The following is an 11,528-nucleotide window of genomic DNA, read 5'->3' on the forward strand; positions in this document are numbered from 1 at the left end:
AGAGACTCCAAATAGGACACCGGTTCAACTGAATTGTTACACTAATTCGAAAACACAATGTCTGATGAAGTTCACGATGATGCTCCGGAGACCTTTGCCTTCCAGGCCGAAATTGCTCAGTTAATGAGCTTAATCATCAACACATTTTACAGCAACAAAGAAATTTTCCTCCGGGAGTTAATTTCCAACTCATCTGATGTAAGTCTTCTTTATTTCTTTAGACTAGGACTAGTTTATTCGTTTTTAGATTCTTGATTGCAGTTGGTAAATGTCATGTAAGCATGTGTGCAAAAATTATAAGTTTTTTGTAACAGGCATTAGACAAAATCCGTTATCAAAGCTTGACTGACCCAAGCAAGCTGGACAGCGGAAAAGAACTCAAAATTGAAATCATTCCAAACAAAGATGAAAATACTCTAACCCTTATTGACACTGGTTGTGGAATGACAAAATCTGACTTGATTAACAACCTTGGTACTATTGCTAAATCTGGAACAAAGGCTTTTATGGAGGCTTTGCAGGTGTGTTAGAATGGAATTTTTCAGGCTATGCAAGTCGAGGTTGTTCAGTTATATTTTGACTTAGTACTTTGTCAATTTTTAGTCCGGTGCTGATATTTCCATGATTGGTCAATTTGGCGTTGGTTTCTACTCTGCCTTTCTTGTTGCTGACAACGTTCGTGTGGTGTCCAAGCATAATGATGATGATTGTTATTCGTGGGAATCTTCTGCTGGGGGCTCATTTACTGTCATACCCGATGTTACGGACAGCCTGACCAGAGGAACAAAAATCATTCTTCACTTAAAGGCAAGTTAAACCTATTGTTGGTTAGTTTTAGATGCTCCTGCTAGGATGATGATACCCATACATTCGCAGTTTCCACCAGATCAAAGATAAACCAAATATATACGGTTAAACATTAATATGTCACATAATAACTTTAAATGTATGCATTTAACATACATTCAGAAGTTGTTATGTGATTACATATGTTTAACTAGACTATATTAGGTTGACTCTTGCCTTATGATGGTTCATAAATTGCTTTCCTTGGAAGTCTGAGCAGATTTGAATGCGTCTTACTGTTCTGGAATGTTAAACCTATGGTTCTTGATCTTTTCTTTTATTTCCAAATTCTATTTGCAGGAAGATCAAACGGAATACTTGGAGGAGAAGAAGGTTAAGGAAATTGTTAAGAAGCACAGCCAGTTCATTGGTTACCCTATTTCCCTCCATGTTGAAAAAGAGAGAGAGAAGGAAATCAGTGACGATGAGGAAGAAGAAGAGAAAACCGAGGAGAAGATGGATGATGACAAACCAAAAGTAGAAGACATTGAAGATGCAGAAGAAGAGTCCAAAGATGAGGACAAAAAGAAAAAAAAGAAAATTAAGGTAATGAAAGGAAGAAAACAAATGATTTTTGTGAAAAAGTTTTTTCATAAATATATATTTACAAAAGGAAAAGTACATTGATTTGGAAGAATTAAACAAAACAAAACCACTTTGGACTCGAAACCCCGATGACATCTCTCAAGATGAGTATGGTGAATTCTATAAGAGTCTTACCAATGACTGGGAGGATCATCTTGGGGTTAAGGTATACCTACAGTGTTATGTTCATGTATGAGTGTTAAGTACCAATGTTATTGACAGGAGTACATTTCACAAAATAGTCAGCATATGAAAAGTCTCTTCGCCAATTTTAATTGGAATCTTGTGTTTCAGCACTTCTCTGTGGAAGGCCAGCTTGAATTCCGCGCCCTTCTCTTTATTCCCAAACGTGCTCCTTTCGATTTGTTTGAGAATAGAAAAATGAAGAATAACATCAAGTTGTATGTGCGCCGTGTATTTATCATGGACAACTGTGAAGATTTAATCCCAGAATACCTTAGTAAGTGGACCGCTTGCTACTGCACATGCGTGCGTTCAGTGATAATACAAAAATGTGCTTTAACTTCGGACTCGTTATGCTGCTATCCTTGGCTGTGTCTTAGTTGCCAAGACGCGAGTTTATTAAATCATCTTTACTTTGCAGACTTTGTGAAGGGTGTAGTAGACAGTGAGGACTTGCCACTGAACATTTCCAGAGAAACTTTGCAACAAAGCAAAATTCTTAAAGTCATTCGCAAGAACATTGTGAAGAAATGTGTTGAATTGTTCACCGAAATAACGGAGGACAAGGAGCAGTTTAAGAAGTTTTATGAGCAATTTGGCAAAAATCTCAAGCTTGGTATTCACGAGGATTCCCAAAACCGCAAGAAACTTGCTGGATTCCTTCGTTACCACTCATCCCAGTCAGGTTAGGAGTTCTAAACAGTGCATGAGATTGATCAGAGAAATCTTTGGCTGCATATTGTAATACTTAAACCAAGCCTATTCTTGTAGGTGATGAACTGACTTCCATGGAAGACTACGTTACACGGATGAAGGAGAACCAGAAAGATATCTACTACATCACCGGGGAGTCAAAAGACCAGGTTTCCCACTCGGTCTTTGTTGAGCGTGTAACAAAGAGAGGCTTTGAAGTCTTGTACATGGTTGAACCAATTGATGAATACTGCGTTCAGCAACTGAAGGTACAAAGAACCCAATTCGTTATAATAAACCACTTTTGTGTGATATGTAAATTAATCCTGCATAATATTTTAAAGGAGTTTGATGGCAAGACCTTGGTGTCAGTCACAAAGGAGGGTCTTGAATTGCCAGAAGATGAAGATGAAAAGAAGAAATTTGAGGAGGCTAAAGCCAAGTATGATAATCTATGCAAAGTCATAAAGGAAATTCTTGATAAAAAAGTAGAAAAGGTAAGTTGGCCAACCGCCCAAGTCTGTCTGTCTGTTTCTCCATAAGCCTTAAATATTTAGACTGTTATTATTTTTGTAGGTTGTTGTTTCCAACCGCTTGGTAAGCTCTCCATGCTGCATTGTCACTTCACAATATGGGTGGTCTGCAAACATGGAACGTATCATGAAAGCACAAGCACTTCGTGATACATCTACAATGGGTTACATGGCCGCTAAAAAGAATTTGGAAATTAATCCGGAACACTTGATCATGGAGCAGCTACGAGAGAAATGTGAGGTCGACAAAAATGACAAGTATGTTTATTGTTTACTACAACATCCTACTACTACAAGAGTTTACTCTGCCATGATGATGATACCCATACATTCGCAGTTTCCACCTGACAGAGATAGGTATAATATGCAATGCTCTGACCTTGTCATGAGTATTTAACAATCAGTTTAAAGTTGCATACAATGTCTGCATTGTATGGAACCACTGAACACTTAAATTTTCTCATCATGTGTTGAGTTTTTGCATATTATGTTGATTCTCGCTAATGACGGTTCAAAATTGCTTTCCTTGGAAGTCTGAGCAGATAAAGTTACACAAAAGTCTTTTACAACAACTACTTCAGTGGAACCATCATTAATATGTTTTTGAAAGGTCTGTGAAGGATCTGGTCTTGCTGTTGTTCGAAACCTCTTTGCTTTCTTCTGGGTTCTCTCTTGAAGATCCATCAACTCATGCAACTCGCATCCATAGGATGATCAAACTTGGTTTGGGTAAGTGCTTTTATCCAAGCATCCTATCCCAAATGATTTGCATATCTATAACCCGTTTTTTTGCCTGGGTAGGTATTGATGACACAGAAGAGGAACAGGCAGCTCCTGAAGAACCTGAAGATATGCCACCACTGGAGGGAGAAGGGGAAGATGATGATGCTTCAAGAATGGAAGAAGTTGATTAAATAACCATGCTTTATGGAGCAGACCAAATAGTCTGTCTGTCTTTATCTCTCAGTTTCGTTTTGACCACAGAAGACAATAAAAACATTTTGTCACTCAAGCATGAATCTCAACTAGTGAACATTGTTAGTATCTCGTGTAATGTTAATCATATCTGTTTGCTTTTTCTAATTTCTTTTTTGGAAATACAAATAAACCTGTGTTGTAAACAACTCCAAGTGTTGCATCGCACAACCGTGATTTTTCCTACATTAGTGTTAGGTAACTAACCCAAGAATATGAAGTTTTTGTTTTACCGGTAGAGATAATTAACGTGGTCGCTACCTAGGACGGGGTTCGTCAATTGACTCATTTTTACGTCACACTACAAAAACCAGTTCTCGCAATAGAGAGCATTGTTTTCTTTCTGCTGATAATTACAAGTTTATCGAATTAGGTTACAGCTGCCAGCACAGGGGTGTAACAAACGTGTCGACAAACTATGCAAGTCGAATTTTCGCAAAACAGAGTAGTTTCGTCACAAGCGCAGCCTAATATCGGAATTTTTGAAGTTTATCGAAGCGTAAGTATAGTAAGAGTTTCTTAGTTAGATTAATTAGATAAATTCGTCGGGTCGGTGGTTGCTCGTGGCGTGACAGGAGGGCGCAATTTCCCTGTGAAGAGTTTGTGGGGGAATTCGTGAGGATGTCCGATGTTTTCCCAAACCATGGCAAGAGACAGGTTTCCGGAGCTCATACGATTCCTTCGCTTCGATCTGAAGAAGGAAAGGCGTAGGAATCTATTGCATGATAAATTTGCACTCGCTTCACAACTTTGGAACAGTTTTATATCAATCTGCCAAAAAGCACTCATTCCACAGTGGAAGATAACTGTGGATGAGCAACTATTGCCGTGTAAGGCACGCTGCAAGTTCATCCAATATATGGCCAATAAACCAGACAAGTTTGGTCTAAAGTTCTGGCTGGCAGTTGACGTCCAAAACAAATATTTATTCAACGGTTTTCCTTACGTTGGAAAAGATGACGCAAGGAGCCCCCAAGGGAGTGTGCCCACCGACGTTGTGCTGAAACTCATGGCTCCGCTTTTTCAAGGAGGTTACAACGTCACTTGCGATAATTTTTTCACCTCACTTGACCTGGCGTTGCGACTTGCGGAAAAGAAGTGCAGCCTCGTAGAGACAATGCGCCAGAACAGGAGAGCAGTCCCGAAAGAGTGCAAGAAGAAAAAGGAGTTACGTGAAACAGAAGTGTTTAGGCACGACGGCTTGTATTCTGAATGCGATTGCTTTTGTTAATTAAAATGGACATAGCGGACATGCGATAGAAGTAGTTTTTTCGGAGCAACAGCACAGTTTTCTCAACAAAAAACGTTAGATTTGCGCCGTTTTGACCTTTTGCGTCAATTGACGCACTCCGTCCTTCTAGGTATACGAAAATTGCCGTCCTTCTAGTGTTAGTCTGAAAATTCGTTATCTCTAGGAATTTGATCATGACTTGGGTATTTCTTAGTTTAGGTTGTTTGGCCACTCTATTTTATGCGTCTGCAGCTATGTGCTGTTATAGGTATTTGTCAACTTCCGAAGTAGTGAACATTCAAGACTTAAAAACTAACCAGTTACCACTGGATAAAATAATAAGTTATCAACTGCAACATAGCTTCCCAATGCTGCATGCAGTTAATGCACATAGCGGCGCAATGCTGAACATGGCTGCACAAATAACACATAGCTGCACACGCATGAAACAAAGGGACCCTCGGTTTCTACGTTTTGAAATAGGCAAAGGAAACGCATTTTCTATAAGTCATCAATGAAATGATTGAAAGTGGTTACAATTGAGAAAGGTTCGGCTCCGGTTCGTTATTTCTCTTAGTCTTCGCAGGTTCGGTTTGGATTCAATTAATCAGACTAATTTAATATACAGTATTAGGTTCGGTTTTCAAAACACATATGCTCAAACCAGTTTAAAGGTTCAGTTCCGGTTCGACACCCTTGTTATAATTACAGTATTTCCTTAAAACCTTGATTAATATTTGTTACAGTACCCATTGCCATTGTGAAAAGCATGCCAGTAAGGCAATTACACCCTCAAGATTTTTTTAAGACTGTGTCTACTGCACTGAACCTCTGCTGTTGAACCTTTGTTATAAATTAATTGGCTTAACTTTTCTTTGTTTTGTATATTGTAAATCAGCATATATGAGAAGCAAGTGGCATGCATTTTGATTAATCTCATTATCATGTGTAGTTGTGCCCCACTTTCCACTTTGGATTAGTTATTATTACATGAATTTACCATCAGTCTTAAATTTATATCACTAGCCTATAATTTCAGACCCTTTCTTGGTTTCTGTCTGAGTGACAAGATTTTTTCGACCGCCTATACTTAACAATGGAAAATGTCGACCCACTTTGATTCTTTTTTAAATTACAAGTGTTCTGGGCATTGGTTTGTAAATAATTAATTCGTTCAGGTAAGTTTCGTATGGATTGAAATTGAATTCTATATGCACTGGACTACAATACGAAGTCACAATGAATGATCTGGCATAATATGCGATGTAAAACGTGTAAGAGTTTGCTTGATATCTGCGACGCATTTGAATATAGTAATTTGGTTTGTATTTACTTTTAGTTAATTAAATTATTTTAATCTTTGGTTGACATACCAAACAAAGTTAGCCTGTGTAAAGCTCCGCAGATTACATTCAAACCCTTACGCATTTTAAGTCGCAATCTTCATGGACCACTTATCTAGACATCATATCGAACAAGTCCAGTGCGTAGGATTCAAAGCATTACAAAATAAGAACTAGCCTAGGCAACATACTTAAAAGTTTGTTCTTTATCGTTTAAAGAAATTCATGTGCAACTCACTTGAGCAAAATTTTTGCAATCCAATACCCAGAACGTTTGTAATTTAAAAAAGAATGAAAGTGGGTTGACATTTTCCATTGCTAAGTATAGGCGGTCAAAAAAATCTTGCCACCCAAAAAAATGGCGCCGGTGACTCGGAAAGGGTCTATTGATTAACCCCTACTACTAAAAACGTTGTCTTTAGGCTAGTTTAACAGTGTAAACTACCACTGGAGTACTGGTTTGTGGTTGCAAAACTTTTTGAACTGATCCACCCATCTGTAAAAATATGAGTTCAGCAGTCAAGAATGAAGAGGTAGGCTAAACTGATTTATTGATGAAACTATTGTTAAAATTTTAAGTGCATATAAATGCTGTAAAATGCACAGTGTTAAACTCTTTGCAAAAGCATCTCAGGACCTGAAATTAAAACATTATTTCTTTGGTTTTCCATTCAAATTTGGAATAAATTTTGGTGTCGTCCTCTAGGGTCTTATTCAAAATTTCACAACCAAGTGCTGTCGCAAAGGCATGACATTGTTGCATATTTCTACTCTGAAATGGAGTTTATTACGCAGTGCTGAATAAATGTGCATGTATAGAACTCTTTTTTGTTGTTTCAACTTTAATGCTTTTTAGTTAAATTTAGTTGCCAGATTTTTATTTCATAGCTTCAATGACCTTGTTCTGGAAATTAATTTCTTTGTTTCCTGTCACCACTAGCAAAGTTAGGAAAACTCACAGGGTGACCAAGATCCAATTCTAAAAGACAAGGCCATAATAAAGAAAAGAAAGCTGTAAAGTGGTCAAAAATGACCACTGGTCTTTCTAGTGTGAAACATTTAGTTTCATACATGATTCCAAGCTGGCCTGGCCAGTTCCTTTCTTTTAATTGCAATTTAGTATCAGCAATTATGCCTTTCCATGTTATATTACCCTGGACGGTGGTGACAGAGCCTTTTCAAAATCTGTACGGTTTGATATTAAAAATCAGATTTAATGGTTGGCAGGATCTTACAAGTGTTGGTGCATATGCCACTCGGATTTAACGAGTCTTGTGTGCTTGTGCCAAACTTTTTTTATTCAATAGGCAGTTGTAGGCATGGTGGGTGGTGACATTGAATAATTATAAAATTCAGCACATGCCCCAAGAATGTTGCAACCAGGGCTTTGGAGCAGGTGTAAATGTGAAATTGCTCCAGCTCCGGCTCCATTACGTCAAAAACTGAGGTTTAAGGGTGAACGCTCAATTTGGAATATCTAGCTCAATGGGTCAGTCAGTAGTCAGTACCATCGGTTGCAGTTATGAACATGTGACTGCTCTGCTGTCAAATCCCCAGCAACGTGGTTAGTTAGAAAAGGTGGCGCCAAAGAGGCAACAATTCTTAAATTTGTGAAGGGTTGCTGTTAAATTATGTGAATTCAGCCAATAGTAGTAGCATAGCATCTTATGAAATACATCGGAGCCGGAGCTATTTTTCAAACAACTGGCTCCAACTCCATTTGAATTTCACGTGGAGCGCCGGCTCCGTTGAAAATGCACTGCTCCTGGGCTCTGGCTCCAAAGCCCTGGTTGCAACACATTTCATTGTTATGTAGTACAATAACTTAGTAAACAGGAAAAGCAAAATTTGCTGATTACATATTGATTTATGATAAAATTTAAATCAAACAAAACGTGGATTTCACACATAGTATGATTCTTTGTTCAATAGTGGTGTGCAAAAGGTACCCATCTAAATCTATAATGCAATATTAATGGAAAATAATGTGCAGTGGTTTTATCGTAAAGTATGCAGAGATTTGCACTGGCATAATATTTCTTTTTCCAGTGGTCAAAATATAAAGTTGAATGTTAACTATCTTTTACACCAGTGTTTCTCAAACTTTTTGCGATCGCGTACCACTCATTCGTTTTTTTTGCTACACTGCGTACCACCTGGCTCCTGAATGACTTATTTTACTCAAATGTACCGGTATTTATTAGTTATTACCGTTATTACTATACCATAACACCAATGAATAGCAAGAAAACACAATTTAATTTGATAGAAGCAACTGTTTCTTCTGCACAAGCTTGTCTATCCGGGGCAACACATTACTCACAGCACATCGAAAATCATGTTCAGCGGTACGCGGTACCACTTAAAAAGCTCTCGCGTACCACTAGTGGTACGTGTACCACAGTTTGAGAACCACTGTTTTACACCATCTTAGCAATATGAATGTTATAAGGTACGTATTAGACACAACTTTTTACTAAATAGTGTTTATAGGATTTTAACACTCGACTGGACAATGCAAAGAAATCTCTTGTTGTTGTCCACTTCTGGGCAACATGGGCAGAACAATGCACACAAATGAATGAAGTGACGAAAGAACTGGCAAAAAAAAATCCAAATGTATGTAATATTTGCTATTGCAATCTCGACAAAATTATTTGTTTTTTTTTAAGTCAAACCAATGTTTAATAACAATAACAATCGCTTTCAATTACAGGTTATGTTTTTGTGTGTGGAAGCAGAAGAAATTCCTGAAATATCGCTAAAATATGAAGTTGAAGCTGTACCCACATTCATTTTTATAAAAAATAAGCAAAAGATTGGAAGACTTGATGGCGCGAGTGCACCTGATCTTACAAAAATGGTAAAAGTCCTGATTCATTTCCCGCTTTTCACAAAAATGATTTCCTGACGACCTCTAAAAGTGTATGTTGTCTATGCCTACAAAAATTTTAATGTTGCTTGTTTTCAGGTTAAACAACATATTGACGCGGTTGCTCCTGCGATTCACATAAAAGCTGACCCTAAGGAGGCCTTGAAAAACAGACTGAAATCTTTGATTAACTCCGCTCCATGCATTCTTTTCATGAAGGTTTTTATATTTGTTCTGGTTTGCTAATGAAGATTGATGATAAAAAACTTTCAAACTCAGTGTTTTAGGATCAGTACGATATATCTTACATAGTAATTATCTTATTCTCAAGGGCACCGCATCCCAACCTAGATGTGGGTTTAGCCGTCAGATGATAACCATCTTGAATGATCATAACTGCAAATATTCCACTTTTGACATCTTGGAAGATGAGGCTGTGAGACAAGGCTTAAAAGAATACTCCAACTGGCCAACCTACCCTCAGCTTTATGTTAATGGTATTAAAAACTTCTACTTATGTTCCTTTGATAAAGTGAACTGAAATATTTTTGTACAGTTTTAAGCTTGATTTTGCTCATTGTATAAAAATTATTTAGGATTTCAGTAAATGTGGTTAAGCCTTAATTTTTTTAAGGCGAGCTGATGGGAGGACTGGATATTGTGCGAGACATGGCACAGGATGGTGAATTGAAAGATGCGTTGCCTTTGAATTCCAGTGTGGACCAAGAACTTACTTTAAGTGAACGCATCAAAGTATGACAACGTGATCCCGTAATAAAATGAATTTTTAACATAATGCATCATAGATGTTTATCTTTAATTTTATTTTTTATTTTGCAGGCTTTACTGGAACAAAACCAAGTCATTTTGTTTATGAAGGGCGAACCAACTGCACCTAGATGTGGATTTAGTCGCCAGATAGTTGATATTTTAAACAAAACTGGCGTCAAATATTCGCACTTTGATGTTTTCAGTGATGAAGAAATTCGCCAAGGACTTAAAAAATACTCTGACTGGCCCACATATCCGCAGTTATATGTGGCTGGAGAATTATTAGGCGGACTTGACATTGTAAAAGAAATGGAACAACAAAGTGAGCTAAAAGAAGCTTTGATGGCTGGCTCTACAGATTCTTGAATTGATTTTACGTCAAGTTTTTAGTTCACTTGAACTTTCCATGAATTTAGTGCTGAACATGAAACAATGTTTATTATCAATATGTGGAAACCTGTATAATATACATCCGAGTTACATCAATTTTGGACTCACTATTCTTACTGGTTTTATGTCATTTTAAATTCTATGTTAAATTTTTTGAATAATTCAAGAAACATTTTCATGAATTGTACTGTATAGCTTTCTCCGTTACGTTAGCTGCAAATGCTTCGCTGTGTGTTGGAAGTTTTATTTTGAAGCCAATTCATCTGCCTTGTTTCCTGAAACTGTGCTGTGAAATTTGTTCAAAGAGTTACATATTATGTTCGAGAGCAGAAACAGTGGCTTATCTAGGATCGCGTTGAGGGGCGGTGGAGATTTTTGACCGCTATGTTTAAAACTACCCGAGTTTCCGCTGAATCCTATTCTAGCTTTTATGCTACATTCCTCCCCCGCTACGGAAGGAAAAAGTAACATTATGACGATAAAAAAAACGTGAGCATGCACAAACAGCCAATTAATGAAGTTATGAACAAATGAATGAAAAATTACAGATGATAATATAATTACATGTTGGAGGGTAACTTCGAGAGCAACGTGTTTTGCAAATACTGTACTGTTAATAGTAATAGTTGAAATTTTTTTCCAAAAGGCTGAAGTTGTTTTTGTACCGGACGAATCACCGTTCGTTGCCATTCATCCAGATTACTGCGCTGAGGCAAGAAGTAACTATACTCTAGACCAGACATGTGCAACCAGTGGCCCGTGGGCCGCACTGCGGCCCGCGTGGTGCTCAGCAAAATGTTAGAACTTCATACTAGCCATCACTATTTCATGCAGTTTACATCAAAGCAATGGAAATTTTCGCACGCTTTGTATAGAAATATTGCCCTTTGTGATACAACAATGCTGCGTTGCATAATTTCGCAATGCGAGATGCATTTCGCAATGCAATGCCCTTTGTGATGCAACAATGTTGCGTTGCATAATTTCGCAATACGCTTGACTGAATTTAGTTTCCTCATCTTCCATCGACAATTATTCACAGTTTTTCAATAAATTGTCGCACAAGTGTGTCGTGGACTGCATTAAATCTATTTCTTAACTACATA

General features: G+C 37.6%; 2 protein-coding genes across 2 annotated transcripts; both read left to right on the forward strand.

Annotated features, from left to right (window-relative positions):
* LOC143461655 (heat shock protein HSP 90-beta-like) lies at positions 1–3,964 on the forward strand. The gene is made up of 12 exons (XM_076959464.1): positions 1–198; positions 315–521; positions 604–811; positions 1,151–1,392; positions 1,460–1,597; positions 1,726–1,891; positions 2,036–2,299; positions 2,386–2,576; positions 2,652–2,804; positions 2,884–3,098; positions 3,451–3,569; positions 3,642–3,964. The coding sequence occupies exons 1-12, from the start codon at positions 58–60 to the stop codon at positions 3,752–3,754; spliced, it is 2,157 nt and encodes a 718-aa protein (XP_076815579.1). The 5' UTR covers positions 1–57; the 3' UTR covers positions 3,755–3,964.
* A 2,841-nt stretch (positions 3,965–6,805) lies between these two features.
* Positions 6,806–10,703, forward strand: LOC143461656 (glutaredoxin-3-like). The gene is made up of 7 exons (XM_076959465.1): positions 6,806–6,922; positions 8,883–9,008; positions 9,106–9,252; positions 9,361–9,480; positions 9,593–9,758; positions 9,896–10,014; positions 10,102–10,703. Exons 1-7 carry the CDS (start codon positions 6,896–6,898, stop codon positions 10,396–10,398), a joined length of 1,002 nt encoding a protein of 333 aa, XP_076815580.1. The 5' UTR covers positions 6,806–6,895; the 3' UTR covers positions 10,399–10,703.
* Positions 10,704–11,528: the final 825 nt, after the last annotated feature.

This window comes from Clavelina lepadiformis, chromosome 6, assembly GCF_947623445.1.
Source record: "Clavelina lepadiformis chromosome 6, kaClaLepa1.1, whole genome shotgun sequence".
Taxonomy (NCBI): domain Eukaryota; kingdom Metazoa; phylum Chordata; class Ascidiacea; order Aplousobranchia; family Clavelinidae; genus Clavelina; species Clavelina lepadiformis.